General features: G+C 45.7%; 1 protein-coding gene and 1 long non-coding RNA gene across 4 annotated transcripts in view; one reads left to right on the forward strand and one right to left on the reverse strand.

The window, feature by feature from the left end:
• NCS1 (neuronal calcium sensor 1) overlaps positions 1-16,852 on the forward strand; it is a 61,669-nt gene extending 44,817 nt beyond the window's left edge. For all 3 annotated transcript variants that reach the window (XM_083485418.1, XM_083485420.1, XM_083485419.1), the window contains 6 exons: positions 6,194-6,332; positions 10,611-10,689; positions 11,047-11,135; positions 12,845-12,922; positions 13,915-14,032; positions 15,480-16,852. In XM_083485418.1, coding sequence (XP_083341544.1) covers positions 6,194-6,332; positions 10,611-10,689; positions 11,047-11,135; positions 12,845-12,922; positions 13,915-14,013 — 484 coding nt within the window. In that variant the 3' untranslated portion in view covers positions 14,014-14,032; positions 15,480-16,852. The remainder of the gene's footprint in view (positions 1-6,193; positions 6,333-10,610; positions 10,690-11,046; positions 11,136-12,844; positions 12,923-13,914; positions 14,033-15,479) is intronic.
• LOC310698416 lies at positions 1,507-5,464 on the reverse strand. Its single transcript, XR_014521516.1, has 2 exons — positions 5,196-5,464; positions 1,507-2,220 (listed from the first exon to the last, which is right to left on the reverse strand). It is a non-coding gene; the product is annotated as an uncharacterized lncRNA (long non-coding RNA).
• Positions 16,853-20,317: the final 3,465 nt, after the last annotated feature.

The raw sequence follows: 20,317 nt of genomic DNA on the forward strand, positions 1-20,317 counted from the left end.
TTGGGCCCAGGCTTACCTGAAAGATTTTATCTCCTTCTACAAACCCACCCAATGTACTCAGATCCTTGGGTGAGCACCTTCTCTTGGTCCCATCAGAAGCATGGTTTATGGTGACACAAGAGAAAGAGAGAGACTTTTCTGTGGTGGCTCCCATATTGTGGGATTTTCTCCCAAGAGATGTTGGACTGGCTCCCTCTTTGCTTTCCTTCTGCCTGCAGGCTAAGACCTTCCTTTTGAGACGAACTAAGGTACAGATGATGCTGATCACTGGATTTGAAAGGCTGGCTCTAAATGTGTTTGCATGTATTTTAACTATTGTTATTAACTAGTTTCTTTTTATTACTTTGCATTATATAAGGTTGTTTTTTAAATATTGGATGCTGCCTTGAATCCCGTCTCAAGAGAAAGGCAGGATATTACTACTACTACTACTACTACTACTGCTGCTGCTGCTGCTGCTGATAATAATAACAATAATAACAATAATAACAATAATAATAATAATAATAATAATAATAATAATAATAATAATAAATAATGAACAATAATGATTAATTTCATTGTTACACTGTGGAACTCCCTCCCACAGAAGGCAGTGATGGCCACCAACTTCAATGGCTTTAATAGATGATTTGACAAATTCATGCAGGAGGAGAGGACTATTGATGGCTGCTAGCCACGATGGTTATGCTCTGGCTCTGACCATGGAGGCCATCTCCTCCTCCGGTTCCTGAAAATGGCAAGAGGGGATGGTGCACTTGTGCTCGGGTCCTATTTGTGGGTTTCCAGCAGGCATGTGGGTGGCCACTGTGAGAACAGGATGCTGGACTAGGTGGGATCATCTTAATGTTCTTTGGTCAGTTGGTTAGAGCGTGGTGCTGATAATGCCAAGGTTTGATCCCCATATAGGACAGCAGCATATTCCTGCACTGCAGTGGGTTGGCCCTCGGGGTCTCTTCCAACTCTACAGTTCTGTGATTCTAATGCATCTTCCTGTGTCCTGATTTCATGCTACCCCCTCTGCAAACTCCCACAAATGTGGCCACCCTCCCCATTTCTCTTTTGTTCCAACAGCCCTCAAATGCATCACCGCCCCATTTCTGATTCCTGCTGTGTCATGGACAGCAATGAGGGAAAGAAGATGCTGCCTCTTTCCTTGTCATATTTCCTGATCAGTTTTATCTTAGCACACACAGCCCCCCTTCCCTTGCCGCTCAGTTTGATACTTGACAGATTCGGGTGGCCCTGTTGCATAATGCTCCCCTAATCTCACCCCTCCCCACTTCTCCGCCCCCATCTGCTATTTCTCTCTGTGTTTTTCCCCCCCTTCCTGTTCCTTGTTTATTCCCATTTTATCTTGGCACGTGGGAAGGAGATGGTTCCCGCACAGCTTGGTTTGGGGAAGGGAGGATTAATTCCCCATCAGAACAGGCTGTAAAGGTGGGGAATTCGACTAGTGTTAAACTAAACAGCATCCAGCATGGGAGTAGCCAGGATTTTTGTTGGGGGGGGGAGGCCTTTTGTTGGGGGGGGCAGGTCTTTTTTTGAGGGAGCAGAACCTCAGTTTGCTATGCCCCCCCTTGGCTATGCCCATGTTATCCAGAGAGGGAGTAATCCCCACCTCAATTTTGTTTCATACAACTGAAAAAGGGAGTGTGTGGGAAAGAATCTGACATTCTCTTATAGGTAATGTGTTAAATCAAGTAGAAAAGAGCTTTCTCTTGGGCCATCTCTCACCTTGTGAGGTAGTCTGATAGTGTGACCTGTTTTAGGAGATTGTGAACTGAAGAAGGACTCCAATGGTGCTCAGTAGATGCAATGTAGAGCGTAGCTGCAGTCTCAGTGGTGCATCTGAATGGTTGAACCGAAATGGGAAACCATTGTTTGAAGTGGGTTTGTTAACCACACTGAGTAGCACAACCATGCCAACTTTATGCCGGTACCTCAGGCAGACTTGGGAGACCTGTGGCCATCTAGATGTTGCTGGACTACTCACATCCTTGTCTTTTGGACATGTTGGCTGGTGCTGGATGAGAGTTGGAGTCCAACAATATTGAAATGTGGTTCCTCAGCCTTGATCTCCGAAGGGGCATTTCTCTCTCATGGAGTAATGCCTTTTCCAAATAGAGTTTTTCTTTCGTTTCTTGTATTCACCCGCCCTTTGAGAGGGGAATACCTTTTCTTAGAATGATCAACACTGGGGAGAACCATGTAAGCCACCTTAACATCCGTGGAGAAAAAGAAGGGATATACATGCAAGATAAGAACAAATGAATAAGTAAGCAAGCTCCCTGCTAGAAGAAAAGTAGCAGAGCAAGATAGAAGGATTCTAGCTAGCGCTTTTTCTATTTGTGGGGCAATGCCTTTTCTAAATGTTAATCAGCATGGATAAATATTTGAAAATGATATTTCTCCCCACCTACCATCTGTGGTGGTGCAGTCCATTCTATCAATATTAGGACTGTACCACCTCCTGGATCAGCTGTGCTGAAAACGATAAAAAAATTCCTTTTTAATTTTGTGATGTAATATTCAAATTCAATAAAAATATGTATATCCAAAAAAGGGGGGATGTAGGTGGTGCTGGCCTCTCTTTGTCTGCTGAAAATCTGGCTAAATGCTCTTGGAGGTGGAAGATGATGAGGTTTTGCTGTTGAGATAATTTCAGTGAATAGATTAAAGTGGAGAGCAGGGTCTGAAACCAGGTCACCCTCACTTCGCCTTCACCAGCAGAAGGCAGCCCTTGCAAATGTATCATCAGCTGTTCCTTTTGTGTGCCTGAGGTGTGTCAGAGGGATTGGTTTCACAGAAAGCACCTGATCTCTGACCTGATCAGCCCAGATTCCCCTGGGTGCCCCAAACACAAGGGCTCCCTGTGGCTTATCTTGGATTGCTCTTTTAGAGCAGAGTTTTGGGGGCTGGGGTTGAATGGTCTCTCTCTCCTCATCTTACAGTGTCTATGAGAAAAGGGATATGGATTCACTCTTTGCTTTAGCCCTTTGTCATATCTTAAGGTGTCTTTTGAGAAAGAGACCTCCCACACACAGGGTGTGTGTGTGGGGGGGGGAACCTTCCCCATGGGCCATCTTGGCAGGTGGGCAGAGCACCCTGCATTGTCTCCCTGGTCTTCCCACTGATGAAATCTAGATAGCTTGTTCCTTGGGGCAGAGACCTTTTCTTTTCTTTTGCCTTTTGATGTGTAGTAGGCAGCAATTGACACCAGCTTGAATGGTCTTAAAAGAGGATTCAATTCCCAGCGTCTCCAGGTAAGGCTGGGAATGTCCCCTGCCTGAAACCTTGCAAGGCTGCTCCCATTGGCCCATCTAATCTAGCATCCTGTTCTCAAAGTGGTTAAACCAGATGCCTGTGCAAAGCCTGAAGGCTGGACTTGAGTGCAATAGGAATGCTCCCCACTTGTAATTCCCAGCAACTGATATTCAGAAGCATTGCTCCCCCCAACCATGGAGGCAGAGCACAGCCATCATGGCTTGAAGCCATTGATAGCCCTCTCCTCCGTGTATTTGTCCAGTCCTCTTTAAAGTCATCCAAGGTGGTGGCCATCACTGCCTCAAGTGGCAGCGAGTTCCATAGTGTACATTTGCACTGCATGAATATGTCCTTTCATTCATCCACTCTGAAGCCTCCAACATTCAGCTTCATTGAATGCCCGTGAGTTCTTGTATTATGAGAGAGAGAGGAAACTTTTCGCTACCCACTTTCTTCACACCAGGCATAACTTTATAAACTTCTGTCATGTCACCGAATCATGATATGAATGATCCCGTACAATACAGTGGTACCTCTGGTTGCGAATGGGATCCGCTCCGGAGGCCGGTTCATAACATGAGCAGAACGCAACCCGTGTCTGTGGGTCACGATTCACCACTTTTGTGCATGCACATGACGTCATTTTGCACATGCGCAAGCGGCGAAACCCGGAAGTAACCCTTTCCAGTACTTCCAGGTCACTGCGGGACGCAACCTGAAAACGCTCAACCCGAAGCAAACGTAATATGAGGTATGACTGTATAGGGGAATAGTGAAATCATTCCAAACCTCCTGTAATCATGTAGGGAGGATCAGGCACCTTCTCATGCCAGTCAGAGGAGAGGTGTGCCAGCCAGTCTTTCCCCCCTGCAAGTGGGCTTATATGGAGAAGAGCTACCTATTTAAAAAACAAACAAACCCTCAACCTTCTAATGGCATGCTTTGATCAAGCCAGCCTACCCATAAGCCTCATGCGTGCATAGGAAAGGTAATCCAGAATCCCACAGTGACAGCTGCCGCATCCATCAAGGTCCCTTTTCCTGTAAATATTATTATAACTCCTGCTGCTGTGTTACCTAAGTCAGAAATAACAGCTGGGGGAACAGGGTGCTGGTTAGTAAATATTTTGGCCATTTGTTCCTGTTGCTCCCACCACAGACTCAAGGGAGTAAGATGGATTTCCACTGTGTTTTGCCTCCCTTTGGATATGGGAAACCGCAGGAGGGAGCTGTGCTCTGATCCTGCTTATGAGTTTCCCGTTGGGCTATCTGGTTAGCCCCTGTGAGATCTGGATGCTGGACTAGATGGGCCATTGTCTGCAGCACAGTGGAATGAAGGGGGTGCAGAATGAGACCACATTGCTGGATCAGGCCAGCTTGGCCAGCTGGAACATGGGAGGCAGTGATGGCTGCCAACCTAGCTAGATGCCTTTAAAAGATCAGACAAATTTATGGAAGAGAGGGATTTCCATGGCTATTAGCCACAATGGCTGAACTCTTCCTCCATGGTTGGAGGCAGCAATGTTTCTGAACACCACTTGCTGGAAGCCACAGGAGGGGAGAGGGCTCCTGTGCTTAGGCCCTGTTTACAAGAGCGGTAGACTTGTAATCTGGTGAACTGGGTTCGTGTCCCCGCTGTTCCGCATGCAGCTGCTGGGTGACCTTGGGCCAGTCGCACTTCTCTGAAGTCTCTCAGCCCCACTCACCTCACAGAGTGTTTGTTGTGGGGGAGGAGGGGAAAGGAGATTGTTAGCCGCTTTGAGACTCCCTAGGGTAGTGATAAAGTGGGATATCAAATCCAAACTCTTCTTCTTCTTCTTCTTCACTGGGGCATCTTGTTGGCCACTGTGAGAACAGGAGGCCGATGTGATACACCCACCCACCCACCCACCCACTTTTACACAAATAGTTGAGTATAAATCTTTTTACTTGTCAGGTTGGTAACATTTGAACAACAAGTATTATTTCCAAACTCCTCCAGACAGCGTTTGCATGAAGTCCCCACACCTCTCACCTTCACAGTCAATATAGAACTAACAGAAATAACCAACCAACTGCCAACTGGCTATTCTCAACTGCCAATTGCCAACTACCAATTCTCAACTGCCAAGTGCCTACTGCCACATCCTTTCCCCAATACCATCTGTTCTTTGTGAAGTACATTCCCAATGAAATTACATTACAAATACTAACATCAAGTAGGTGCAGGCCCATTGTCATGATCCTGCTTCAGGGGTCTTCTTATCTTCTTCTCCCCTACATTGGGGGTTAAAGCTAGGGGAGGGACTTGATTAAGACCAAGCTAGTCAACTCATGGCAGAGAAAAGAAATGAACCCATGGCTGACTTTAGCTCAGTCTTTTGAGCTGTTATGCTGCCTTCACTCTCAGGGTTTCTTAACTGATCCAGCAGGCTCTTCTCTTCTAATGCATTTATGTTAGGCAAGGGAGACATTTTCATTCCCCAGTATGTCCTGGACGTTGTGTTATTCCATGCCATGGAGTGTGGGGGAGGAGAAAAGTGCCCCTTCTGGTGGCCGCCATTCCCCGCCCTCCAGGAATACCCTCAAGCCACACATTAGCCAAGGGCATTCTGGGAAAGGAAAATGGCCGCCATGTGCCACTAGCAAAATAAACTCTGGAAAGGTATAACCTGAGATTTCCTGGGAGCTGGATCCCATGGGTAGCAGCACCCAGTGCCAGTCTTACTCAGAGCAGACCAGCCAAAGATATTGGCTCATTAATTTTAGTGGGTATACTCTTGAGAAGAACAAGTTGGATATAACCCCGTGTCCCTTGCTTTCTGCCTTGCTCAAGACTGTATCATCAGAGCTACCTTGAACAGAATCTGTAGCGCCTTGTCAATACTGTGAGGCACCTTGGTGATATGCTTCAAGCTGTTTTTCCCTCCCCTTTCTTCCTTGTGCAGGTACAAAGGCTTTATCAAGGACTGCCCCAGTGGGCAGCTGGACGCTGCTGGGTTCCAAAAGATCTACAAGCAGTTCTTCCCCTTTGGGGACCCAACCAAGTTTGCCACATTCGTCTTCAACGTCTTCGACGAGAACAAAGTAAGTCCACTGCGTTCCTCTGTGATTCACTCCCCCCTCACTTCCTTATTCTTCCTTATCCTCCCCTCTGAAGCATTAATGGAGCTTGCCAGTTAGAAGGCATGCACACCCGCACACACACAGTTGCCAGGTATCACCTGAAGTCTCCAGACTGGCCTGGCTGCCTCCAGGTGGCAGGCAGAGGGCTTGAATCTCCAGGTGGGTGAGAGGACCTTTAATTATAATAAACAAAATTATGAAGAGGATTGTGCATGCAGCTTGCAAGCTACAGCCTGGCAGGAGCTGGCTGCAAATTACAGTGTAGGGTCTGTCCTCCTCTGCTTCCCTGTCCCAAGTAACCTCTGTGTCTAGGGCCCACCCTCATGACATCACTGCCCCCTGTGACAACACCTTGGTTTCAGATTTCAGCCCTGAAATCTCAGGATCTGGGATGCTCCTGACCTGACAAAGCCTGGGCCAATGTCCCACCTCCAAACCATAACAATTTCCAGCACAGCTGGTCTAAGAAGGGAGGAAAATCCATCCCTTTGCTCCATAGTGGCTGAAAATTGTTGCCTGCTCAAGTCCCTAGGGGTGAATTTATTTATTTACCCATTTATTGGTCTGTTGTTATTAGGGAGGAAATGAGATTAAGTAAAACTCCCTCTTTAAAGCAAAACCGGATCTCCCCTTGTTGAACTTCCACCCGCAGGTAAAGTCTATTTTCTTCCAACAGACCTCTGGGAACTGACTGTTTAAGGAAAGGGCTTTCAGAAAGTGCTGTGCTTTTTTATTATCTGTATTTTACTAGATTTGTTTTTATATGTTTTTAATCCTATTAATATAATTTAATTCTATTAATTACTTTTTCGCTATTATTTTTTAAATGTTTTAAGCCTTGTGTATTTTATCTTGGTTTGACTTAATTTCTGTAAGCTGCCTTGAGTCCTGGTCTGGGAAAAAGGCAGAATATAAATAATATTAATAGTTAATAATAATATCATCTACCAATACCAGCTCCAAGGTGCAAAAGACATGCCATTAAAATGAGAGAATAAGAGTGCCTCTGAGCATATTCTGAGTCTATAGATTTGTTCGCAGTTACACAACTGAGCTAAGCTCACAGTCCTGTCATAAGCAGAAAACCATGTGTGATCAGCTTTCTTTCATTTCAGTAGCCTTATTTAGGCAGGATAAATAGTTTTATTCCTAGTTTGAACCCTCACTAGGGACTGGTAGATCTGTCAGTTTTGATTTTCCTCTGTGTCTCATTCCCCCACCGCCACAAATCATAATTATCTGAGCTTATTTTAATTTGTGTAACCCAACTTGAGTAGCAGTCTTCAAAAAAGGCAGGATAATAATAATAATAACAACAACAATAATTGCAACACTCAAAGCAGGAGGGATGGAAGCAAGACATGTCATGCAACTGTGGAAAGCCTCTGCTGGGACAACTGCCCCATCCAGTAAAAGTAGCAGGAATTACACAATCCATCGGGTTAAACATTGTCAACTGGTAAACTCACCCCCACCATCTCGAAACCAGCAGAGCTGCAGTAAAGCTAAATGCTAATCAGGCACCTGCTCTTTTCTAAGTTGTTCCCCACAACCGCTTTCCTCCTCTGGCATTTTAATGCATCCCTTTTCCTTTCCAAAAGGGATCCGAGAGAATTAGGTTTATCCCACTGAGGAACATCCCTCCCACCTTGAGCAAAGGCCATGACACTTGTAAGCATCTTTGCAGAACTGTGGATTAATTTACTTTTTTAGGTGGGAAGGGAACTGGAGGAGCCCAGCACCTGGCTATGCTCACCACCATCACTGTGAATCAGTTTATATGTATGCCACTTTTCCATTTTTCATACTCAGTGACTCATAGCAACATACAGAATAAAATACAACAACATTTAAAGATAAGAACCTAAGAATGAGCTTAAGAACCTAAGAAGAGCCTTCTCAATCAGGCCAATGGCCCACCTAGTCCAGCATCTTGTTCTCACAGTAGCCAACTAGATGCCCCAATGAGAAACCCAAAAGCAGGACCTGAGCACAAGGGCACTCTCCCCTACTGCCCTTTCCAGCAACTGATATTTATAAGTGTTTACTGTTTGAATGGATTGTTTTGATGAGGGTGATCTGATGAAGGGTGGGCTAGAAATATACTGAATAATTTAACTTAAGGAAAGTACCTGTGAAGGTCCCATCTTAGAAAAGGTATTCCTCTGTTAGGCTGCATCCACACTATACATTTATAACACCCACCCCCAAGAACCTTTCAAACCGTAGTTTGTTAAGAGTGCTGAGAATTGTGGGCTTCCAGGGAGATGAATGGTGGTTCGGCTGTCTCTCTGTTAGCTCGCGATTGATGATAGTCAGATAGATAGTCCGACTATTAAATCACTCTGGTGATAAGGGTGATCAAAGAGTACCTTGAATGCTTTGATCAAGGCTGTTTTCTGCTGTCTGCACCTGGGGGCTTGGATGGGAACTAGAAAGAGCTGGCAAGCTAAGGAGTGACATTTTGCCGAAACACCATGTAAACACCCTCCATGGGTAGAAATATTCACACCCTCTCTTTTTTAAACATTTTTTTTAAACCACAAACTAGAGAGAGATTTATCTGTCCGCTGGTGGAAATCTACAGTCCAGAAACTTGGAATAACAAATTTCTGTCATTAAGAAGAACAGAAGGAACATTGGCAGTTAAAGTAATAATAATAACAACAATTTTATTATTTATATCTTGGCCATCTGGCTAAGACAGAGTGAAAAGCCTGAGTTATGGTTGACAATAAATCTTAAATGGACAAGGGAATTCTTGGTGTGAAGTGTCTTCCCCCTTTTTCTGCTTTTTGTCATTAAGGAAACTGAAAGTTAATTGGCCAGTACTCCAGCATTCCTCTGAGATAAGAGCTATTGAAGCTGTGACCTTTAGGAAATATTAAGGTAGACTGAGCTGTTAATAACACCCAACACATCAAAAGCAACCAGTATGGCAAAGGTACCTTTGGATTTCCCAGTGACTGTTGGTATTGGAGAATGATGGAGAAATACATAGAAAAGAGTGGGATGAATGAATGACTAACTAACGGGAAGATGTGTCAACACCTTTCAAACAAATCAGGAAGAATGCTCCCTGTTGTATAACCTTGCAAACAAATTGGAATGAATGCTCATTAAAGGCCATATATAATCTAAAAAGACGAAGAAGTGTTTACTGCCTCTGATCAGGGAGGCAGATCACAGCCATGGCAGCTAGTAACCATCTAAAGCCTCCTCCTCCAGGGGCCCGTCTATTCTACCATCTTGTTCTCAGAGTCACCAGCCAGGTGCCTCAGTGGGAAGCCAAAATTAGGATCTGAGCACAAGGGCGCTCTCCCCTCCTGCATTTTCCAGCAATTGGCATTCAGAAGCATTAGTGCCCCTGCTGTGGTGGTGGAGCATACAAAACAGATCACAATTTAAATAAAATGTCTGTAAGACAAGCAAGCATCTCACACTAAAAGCAACTGAAATGATGCCTGACAATAAAATATAAAACATCCACTAGGCATGGAGAGGGGCGAGGCAGGTGGGAAAGTTGGCCTTGATAGTTCCAACAGAATCTCCTTTGTAGCAATGCTCAGCTATGCTGTATTTCCAGGTGCTTGAGGAATTTTGATTTCTGTGTCTCCCAAAGTGAATTGGGCATGGATTTTGCAGCTCCTGGACTTAGATGTGTGGATTAAAATATCCTCCAGAATATTACACACAGAGCTCTCGGCTCAACAGATTTAAACATGTGAAAATTCTGTGAGTGCAGTTTGGAATAAAATGCATTTACAAATGTGTATGTAGAATTTAAATTCCACAAGAACATCTTGTTTGGGGATAAAACGCTTCCTGAAATACGTATTTAAATAGGAATTTTTGTGCATATTTTTTCAAAACAAGCACAGATTAAATTGGACACAGGACAGGATAGATTTTTGAAAGAGCGTGTGAGGAATTAATGTGGAGCAGAAATAGATTGAGGCTTCTATCCCTTGCAGCAATGCAAGAGAGTGCATGGTGTCCTTTCCAACTGTGAGATCCCACCTTCTTCCCCAGTCATCACAAACTACCTTGTTTGGGAAGCAGCCTTATAAGAGTCAGGGCTATTGTTCCATCAAGCTCAATAACATCTGCACTGACTGGCAGCAGCTCTCCAGGGTTTCAGACAGGGAGCTTCTCTCCACCCTACCTGGAGATGCCTCGCTGCCCTGGGCCATACTAGGTGGCTCCAGCCTTACCAAATCACTTTTCTGTTGTTCTCAGGATGGAAGGATTGAGTTTTCCGAGTTTATCCAAGCCTTGTCGGTCACTTCCCGGGGGACGTTGGATGAGAAACTGCGGTGTAAGTGGTCAACTGGATTTGAAAATTAAAACTGGTCCTGTCAGCATTCAACACTCTAAATTAGGGCTCAGCTCCCACAATCCATCCCCGAGCAAAACTGACCTTTGCAATGTGAGCTAAGGCTTTCTTTTTGGCATGTGGCACCCTCAGGATCTTGCCCCTTTCCCTCTTGCTCTCAGATAGCAGCTTATGAAAGTCTTCTGCTAGGACTGTACATAGCACGCACATGCGCATGCAGACACACACACCATCTAGGCATCCAGATGATGCCTAGATGAGGGCGGGGCTAACAATTAATTAGGGCTTTTAAGCCTCAGGTCAGCATAACTCTCCCTAACCTTCTACTTGTGGTTTCAGGGGCCTTTAAGCTGTATGATCTTGACAACGATGGCTACATCACTAGGAATGAGATGCTGGACATCGTTGATGCCATTTACCAGATGGTGGTGAGTGTTTGAAAGAGCAGGATGCAATATGAGTAAGACTCCAGCTGTTATTTATAGAAAGAGAAACTAGGTGGAGGGAAGGGTAAATGCTAGGCTCCACCCTGGAGGAGCAAAATTTGGTCACTTGGGTAATTCACAAACCATTTCCAGGCAACCAGTCAAGGATGCTTCTGTAAATGGGGGAAGTTGGGAGTTTATGTTGGTTTTTTCCCTAGGCTGCTACAAATTATACTCCTTGGGGTGAATAAAACCTCTAAAGGCTTTTGTAGTCTTAGGCCAAATTCACACCATACCTTCAAAGCACTATGTTACTAACTTAAACGGTCAAAGGTTCCCCCCTAAAATTCTGGGCACTGGAGTTTGTTATGAGTAGTTTAACAAGCAGTCCATATTCACAGGGAACTCTGGGAATTAATTGTACAGTGGTACCCCGCAAGACGAACGCCTCGCGAGACGAAAAACTCGCAAAACGAAAGGTTTTTTTGTTTTCGAGTTGCCTCGCAAGACGAATTTCCCTATGGGCTTGCTTTGCAAAACGAAGCTTGCCCCGCAAGCTCCGGGGACAGCGGGTCTTCCCCACTGCCCCCGGACCTCTTTTGAAGCAAGGGGCGGTGGGGAGAAGCGATCTTCTCCCCGCAGCCCCAGGTCCGGGGACAGCGGGAAGCGCTTCCTGCTGCCCCCGGACCTCTTTTGAAGCAAGGGGCTGCGGGGAGATCGCTTCTCCCCGCAGCCCCTTGCTTCAAAAGAGGTAGGGGACAGCGGGAAGCGCAGCGCTTCTTCCCCGCTGTCCCCGGACCTCTTTTGAAGCAAGGGGCGGCGGGGAGAAGCGATCTTCTTCCCGCAGCCCCAGGTCCGGGGACAGCGGGAAGCGCAGCGCGTCTTCCCCGCTGTCCCCAGACCTCTTTTGAAGCAAGGGGCGGCGGGGAGAAGCTATCTTCTCCCCGCAGCCCCTTGCTTCAAAAGAGGGGACAGAGCAGCGCTTCCCCTCTGCCCCCATTTTAAAAGCAGTCCGGGATAGCAGGGAAACGCTTCCCGCTATCGCAGACGGCTTTTGAAGGCAGGCGGGGGGGGGGCAAAGACTTTCGCCCCCCGCCCGCCTTCAGAAGAGGTCCAGGACCTCTTCTGAAGGCGGGCGGGGGGCGAAAGTCTTTGTCCCCCCTGCCTGCCTTCCCAGGGGCTTTTACATCGCCCCGGACAGCGGAGAAGTATTCCGCTGTCCCGGGCGATTTTAAAATGCCGCCCGCCAGCATTTTAAGATTGCCCCGGACAGCGGAGAAGTCCTCCGCTGTCCTGGGGTTTTTTAAAATGCTGGGGGTGGGAAGAAAAGCCCTTGTTCCCCCCCCCCAGCCTTCAGAAGAGGTCAGGGGACAGACTGTCCCCGGACCTGGTCTGAAGGCGGTTTCCATAGGAACGCATTAATTGATTTTCAATGCATTCCTATGGGAAACCGTGCATCGCAAGACGAAAAACTCGCAAGAAGAAAAAACTTGCGGAACGAATTAATTTCGTCTTGCGAGGCACCACTGTAGCTCTATGAGAGGAATAAGCAGGTGCCCTAAGAACTTCCAGCACCCTTAACAAACTACAGGTTCCCAGAATTATTTGGGAGAAGCTTGTTTATTTATTTCATTCCAGGCCAGGAGGCAGAGACTGAACCCCCCACCTTCCCTTCTCTTCCCTTCCCTTCTCTTCTCTTCTCTTCTCTTCAGGGGAACACTGTTGAGCTCCCTGAAGAGGAAAACACCCCAGAGAAGCGGGTGGACCGGATTTTTGCCATGATGGATAAAGTAAGATGCATCCAGACATTGTCTCACCTTGAGGCAACCATCCAGAAATTGCCAGGCCCGTTTTCCCTGCCACCCTCCCACACCAGAGATCACAACCAATGTCCCCCATATCCTGTTTCAATGAATTTGAGGGTGCCTTTTGAGGGTCCAGAAGGCAGGCTGTCTCCTTCACCCTGTCGTCAGGCTTATTCCCACATGTAGCAAACTCTCCCTGTGGGCAGAAATGGATCCGGAGATCTGCACAGGCAGTCTCTGCAGGAGGAGGAAGAATTATAGCTGAGTGGCGTAGAGGGAACTCAGACCCAGGGGCAAAATGTGGCCCTCTGCAGTTCTTTATCTGGCCCTCGGGGCTCTCCTCAGACCACTGCCTTTATCTGCTTCACTTCAGAACTTCCTGAAGTGTTTTTGCTTGGCAGGGATGTAGCCTTGAACTCTAATCATGCCTCTTGTTTTCCTACATGTTGGGTAGAGAGAGGTGTGTGGGTGCAATCCTCTGACTTTGGTTGTTCAAATGTACAAGACAACACCTGTTGTTCCACCCTCTTTTGCATATGGTCCCATCTATCATGATCATCTGGTCCCCAGAAGATTTCCCATCAGGGATTGAGGCCGTTGGCTCTAAAGGGATACATGTAGAACATCTGTTTCAAAGGCAGAAGGCCCCATCATCTCCAGTTAAGACTGGGAAAGACTCCCTGCCTGATGGTCCTGGAGAACTGCTGCCTGTCAGGATCAACAGTACTGGGCTAGGTAGGCCCAAATGGCTTGACTCCATACAGAAACGGTATTCTGGGTTGAGGATTGAACCTGAGAGCAAGCAAAGCCACAGCTTATGTTCAGTCTCTAGCATCTCTAGGTAGAAAATGTGAGGCTGGGGAGACCTGAGCTCGAATCATCCCTCAGCCATAATGGGCCAGTCACACACACACCCCTACCTCACAGAGTTGTTGTGATTATCCTCTCTGATCCCTCACTGTTGTCTGTTGTCCTAGAATTCAGATGGAAAACTCACCCTGCAGGAGTTCCAGGAGGGCTCCAAGGCTGACCCTTCCATTGTTCAGGCGCTCTCCCTCTATGACGGACTCGTATAGCTTGCAGTCTTATGCTTTGGTAAGTGGGTGTATTTTTAAAAAAAGATAGAGGGGGGCTGTGGGGTTGCTTTGGGAACATCTGGATGCTGTGCCCCCTCCCTGATTTATGGGGAATACATCCTCAGCTTTCTTTAAGAGGGGGTTCAGAAAAGGGCAGCCCAAATGATTAAGGGGATGAAGCAACTCCATTATGAAGAAAGGTTGCAGCACTTGGGACTTTTTAGAATAGATAAAAGGTGAGGAAGAGGTGACATAATAGAAGTTTATAAAATTATGCATAGCATGGAGAAAGGGGATACAGAAAGTTTTTCTCCCTCTTGCATAACACTAGAAATCGTTGACATCCCAAAAAGCTGAACGTTGGAAGATTCAGGACAGATTTTAAAAAGTCCTTCTTCATGCAGTGCATAATTAAATTTTGGACCTCCCACAGGAGGCAGTAACTTGTGTGGCTTTAAAAGAGGAGGGGACAAATTAATTACACAATGGCCATGCCCTGCCTCCATGGGTGGAGGCAGTAATGCTTCCTCTGACTAGCAGTTGCTAGAAACTTCAGGAGGGGAGAGTGCTGTTGTGCTCAGGTCCTCCTGAGGGTTTCCCAGAGGCATATTGTTGGCCATTATGAGAACAGGGTGCTAGACTAGATGAGCCATTGGCCTAATCCAGCAGGCTGTTCTTAGGGTTTTTGAATTTGATAAAATTTCCATTTTAATTGATGAATAGGTAGAATATGAGAATAGCATTGCTCAACTCATTGTCTAATTTTCAAGATTTCCATTCTGTGAATAATTTACTGATTAGTGGCATGTCAAAATACATTGGGTTTTATCCAGTTAGCCTGCTCACGAGGAGACCCATTGTAATTAATAAACCTAAGCAAGCCATATTCATTAATATCAGTAGGTCTCCTTTCAGTTGGATATGCAATGAGAGGACACATTTATCAACCTGAATGCAAGTGCTGGGAGTTTGGAAATCTGTCACAGGAGTGGGTTCTGCCTGTGAGGTCAAATAATTGGCAAGCTTTTGATGTCCATATTGCAAGTTTGTTGTGTCAGTAGAGTCAGCAAACACCACTAAGGATCAGCAGACCATTTGGAGAGACCAACTTATTGTTTTCCAAATCTCATTTAGAACTAATAAAACCTAAAACAGACAGCCATTAGAGTGATAATAGAGGGGTTCCCAGAGTGGTTTAATGAATCAGTCCCTCTTTGCAGGGAACTCAGGAAATTGTAGATCTGTGAGGAGAATAGTAAGTTTTCACAAGAACTCTCAACACCCTTACTGAACTACAGTTCCCAGAATTCTTTGGGAGAAGCCATGGCTGCCTAAAGTGATATTGTGCTTCAAATGTATGGTGTGAATGTTGCCTTAGTCTGTAAGCATAGGAATGTCCATCAAGTCAAAATGTTTGTAACAATTTTGTCCCCCTTTTAACTGCTTTTCTGCTCCCTTTTTTTCAGACACACCTGAAGGAACCCCCTTCCAGTGCCATCAAACACCCACCTCAGACCAGACTCTCTCGCCTGACTTATGCCAGCCCCTCATCGCGCTAAATACGTGGGAGAGGGGTGTGCTTGGAGCGTGACGTCAACCCAACCACTTTGTGCTCAAAAACCAGCTCGTCATCTCCATTTGCCAGCGTCTGCATTTAACAACGATTAAAAAAAAAAAGGGAAAAAAAGAAAAAGAAAAGTGGGGGCGGAGGAGGAGAAAGCAGTGATGAAGAGGATGATGAAAAGATAAGCGCCATTTCCTTGGGGCCATGAAGAATACTCTCACATGTTAATATTCTGTTTTGTTTGTTTCAAATGGATTAATGGATTAAGAACGAGCACCATTTTAAAATATCTCTTATGGGGGGGGGGGGAATCATGCAGACTGGAGATTTAGAGTCCCATTAAGACGTCTTGTGTCAGGGCGCCACTGGACTGGACCGGAACTGTCAGAGTGGATGGCTTAATCGCAGCTAAGCTTTTGCTTTTAAAATCCTGGGGGTGTCGCACGTGTGTGTGTTGGGGGGGGGGTTAAAAATCCATTTGAAATTGATGTCCATCCTCATTTGGGTTTGTGGTTCAAATTGCAATGCTACACACACACACACACACACACACACACACACACACATTATTATGTTGATTATTTGGGGTGTGGCATTGTTATTGTATGCTCTCATTTTGTGTGTGTGTGCGTGACAGAAAAGTGAGACGCTTTTTCTTCTTTTGAATGACCTCTGAACAAGCGGTAGCTATTTATTTGCCGGTTTTTGTGTGTCAAAGCTGCTGTATAATTTTTTTGTCTCGTGTCTCCGAAAAAGAACAAACAAACAAAAAAAACTCATGCTGCAGGGGTGTTGTCCCTCACAGAAGAAATCTAAGCCAAAAAGAAGAAAGAAAGAAACAAAGAAAGAAAGATCCCCACAACTTATATATGTCTGCTGTGCTGCCTGGCTGGGGTAGAAGGGGGTCAGTGTGCCCTCTGTTGTCTTTCGTCCATCTATCCATTGCCCTACCCCAAAAGGCCCCAAACTTCTTGCTCTTGGCAGGCCTTGCATCTGGGACTTGCGATGTCTGCAGCACCCCCTCTGAATGCTGTCTCCCCACCTCTTTTGTATTTCTTTATTTTCTGCCCCCCCCCCGCATTCATTTTGCCATTTTGCCTACATTGTAAAAGAGGAATGATGAAACAATCCAGTACCCCAAGTTTTTCTCTCTCTCTGCATGAAACTAAAGAAGTGTTAATGTGGCCAATCTTGTTGGAGCTTTAAAAAAAATGACAACAAAAACACTGTTCTTTCTGAAAGGAAGTAATAATAATGACGATGGTGATAATAGTACCTCTGTTTTTGTTTGTTTGATTGTTTGTGGGCTTTTGGATTCTTACTTGTTGTTGGGAGCATCCAATCTTTCTCGAACTCTCTTCTGTTTTAAGGCTAATACCACCACTGGGGAATTTTAGCTAGTTCCTCAGAATTCTTTGGAAGTTTCGTCTAAGGGGGGAAACCTCTAAAAATTAGCTGCAACCTCACTTTGGACAGAACCCTGGAATGACATGGTGGCAAATGGATCCCGTGGGAGAAAATTCACTTAAGGGGTTCAATACAGAGGCTCAAACCTGATTCTCAATTAGACTTTTACTTAGTAATGTATTACAGGTCAGATTCCAAAAAGTCTGTGAGAACTTTCCATTATGAAACACACTTTATTCTGCCCTTTTCTTTCACCCCAGCACCTGCCAACCATAGTCATTGGAAAATGTTGCCCAGCCCAATTTCTACTTGCAGAGGCCTCTTTGCATCTTATCTTGAGCTCTTTTTCGCTCTAACTTTCGACTAGGCCCCTCCAAAATTGGTTCTTACTTATTTTGTGGTTAGTTCATAATCCTGCGCACGTGAAGCTGGCTTCACTAAACATAGATCTCAACTTCAATTCCTCTAATAATTGTTCCTTCTTGGGTCAGGGAAGGGGAACCTGTGCCCTTCTTAATGTTGCTGGAGTCCGACTCCCATCTTCCTTGACCATTGGCCATGCTTGCAGGGGTTGCTGGGACTTGTAGTTCAATATCATCTGCAGGACCACAGGCTCACATCTCTGTCAAGGATAAATTCCCAACTCCAGGCCTAGTCCTGTTCCTGTTATTGCTACTGTGGAGCTCCAAATTCCATACCTGCCCAGGGAGCTGCTAACATGAAACAGAACAATTTTATAGCTGGCTGGTCATGTGAGACGGGTAACCTGTTGCTGGATTACAAAACCCACCAGTCTCAGCCAGTACAGCCAATGGTGGTCAGGGATAATGCAGGTTGTTGCCCAGCAACATTGGAGGGCACCACGTTGGATATACCTGATATGAAGAGTCTGACTTCTCAGGAATGGGACGTTTTCAGGTCTGGACCTCTATTTGGAGATGTTGCCTGCTCAGCTCCTGTATGTAATCCTGGAGGATTGGCAGGCTTCTATTTTTTCCATGAGGGCTAATCAAGCTCTGGGTTGATCCTGACTGGAAAATGGTGGGATGTGATAGTTCTCTGAGGTCAGCTGCTGCCCTGCCCAGGAATAGTTGTAGCTGACATATAAGCAAAAACTATTGGAAGGCACCCTGATCTGGAGGTGTGGTGGGGATTGCAAACCTGTCCAAAACAGGCAACTGACCTCTCATCTGGACCCATGCACCCACAGGGTGTCCATCTTGCTAGGATTCAGCTTCAGATTGTTGGCTGCCATCCAGCCCATCACCTTGACCAGATACCAGGTCAGTACTTGAATGGCCTGCCTGATTCAGATGTTACAGGGAGGTGGTGGTGGATGTCATCAGCATATAGATGGTAAAGGTCAAGGGACCCCTGACTATTAGATCCAGTCGTGACCGACTCTGGGGTTGTGGTGCTCATCTCACTTTATTGGCCGAGGTAGTCGGCATACAGATTCCGGATCATGTGGCCAGCATGACTAAGCCGCTTCTGGTGAACTTGAGCTGCTCACGGAAATGCCATTTACCTTCCCGCCGGAGCGGTACCTAGTTATCTACTTGTACTTTGACGTGCTTTCGAACTGCTAGGTTGGCAGGAGCAGGGACCAAGCAATGGGTGCTCACCCCGTTGCGGGGATTCGAACCGCCGACCTTCTGATCGGCAAGTCCTAGGCTCTGTGGTTTAACCCACAGCGCCACCAGCGTCCCATATATAGATGATACCTCACTCCAAAACCCCTAATGACCACATCCAATGGCTTCAAATAGATGTTAAAGAGCATCATGCATAGTTAAAACTATGGAACTTGCTCTCACAAGAGGCAATCATAGTCGACTCAGGTGGCATTGAAAGAGGATTGGGAAAATTCATAGAGGAGAATAATGGCTACTAGCCACAGGGGTTCTGCTCTGCCTTCACAGATGGAGGCAGCAGTGCTTCTGAAAGCCAATTACTGAAAACAGCAGGAGGGGAGAGGGCTCTTGTGCTCAGGTCTTATAATCATAGAACTGTAGAGTTGGAAGGGACCTTGCGGATCATCTAGTCCAACTCCTTCCAATGCAGGAATATGCAGCTATCTCATACGGGGATTGAACCTGCAACCTTGGCATTATCGGCACCACACACCAACTGAGCTATCCAGACTAGTCTTGCTTTCTGTTTTCCCACTGGGGCATCTGGGTAGCTTATACGAGAACAAGAGGCTGGGCTATATGAGCCACAGTGGCTTGATCCAACAGACTCTTATGATACTTTGTTCATAAGTATCTATATCAGTCTATATCAGTTTCAGGTTTCTGTATCGTCTGAATATATTTCTTTTTTTTAAAAAAAGATATTTATTAAAGTTTCACAAATTATATAATCAAACACAACAATACAAACAAACACAAACAAGAAAAAACAAGCATAATTTCAAATCCTTATTTTCTTAAAACTTACTTCCCGACCTCATACCTCCCCTTTCTGCATTCCAATTTCAGATATTTAGTTCAGCAAATCCTCACCCTTAATTTTATCTAATTGTTAACCTTTCTTTTCTTTTAACTTAATCTTTACAGCTGTAATCCACTTACTTTCTAAAGCCGCATCATTTTAACACTCATTAATTTTACAATGTTTCTTAAGATAGTTCTTAAATTTCTTCCACTCTTCTTCCGCTGTCTCTTTTCCCTGGTCTCGGATTCTGCCACTCATTTCTGCCAATCCCATATAGTCTATCACCTTCATCTGCCATTCTTCCAGGGCGTCTGAATATATTTCAGCCATTTTGGGGGTACTGCATGAGTCCCCCAATTCAGACAGGGATGAGAACGTTATTCATCACCACACCACCAAGCTTTTCCAGGAATCAGGGCACAACTGTCTTCTGTGTGTGCATGAGAGACAACAAGGTCTCTATTCACCCAACTGTGTTCCTCATTACACAAAGGCCTTTCCTTTATGAGAGCACCAATCTTCTCACGTTGACTCCCACCCAGTGGACAAGGATAGGTTTGTGCTGTTAGTCGGTTCCCCACCCCTAGGCTACAGCTCATGTAACCTTTATCAGTCAGGAAAAAAATGTTCCAGCCCTCTGGCAGTTTTATTTAGGGGGGGAGGGGAGTGAGTGAGATCCCCCCCCAGTAGCACTTAAATATCCTATTTTGAGAAGGCCTGCTTAGAACAGCACACAGTATTCCTGAAGCGGACACATTGCCAGGTTACATAACAGTAGGTCAGATTATTCCTGCTTCATTGTCAAGACCCTGCAAACATCAGAGTTCCCACAGGGTCAGAAGTAAATGTGGTCAAAGGTAGGCTGGGAGGTTGGGGCAGGAAGAGGCAAGGCAT

Source organism: Podarcis liolepis, assembly GCF_965112155.1.
Source record: "Podarcis liolepis genome assembly, chromosome: Z".
Classification (NCBI taxonomy): Eukaryota; Metazoa; Chordata; class Lepidosauria; order Squamata; family Lacertidae; genus Podarcis; species Podarcis liolepis.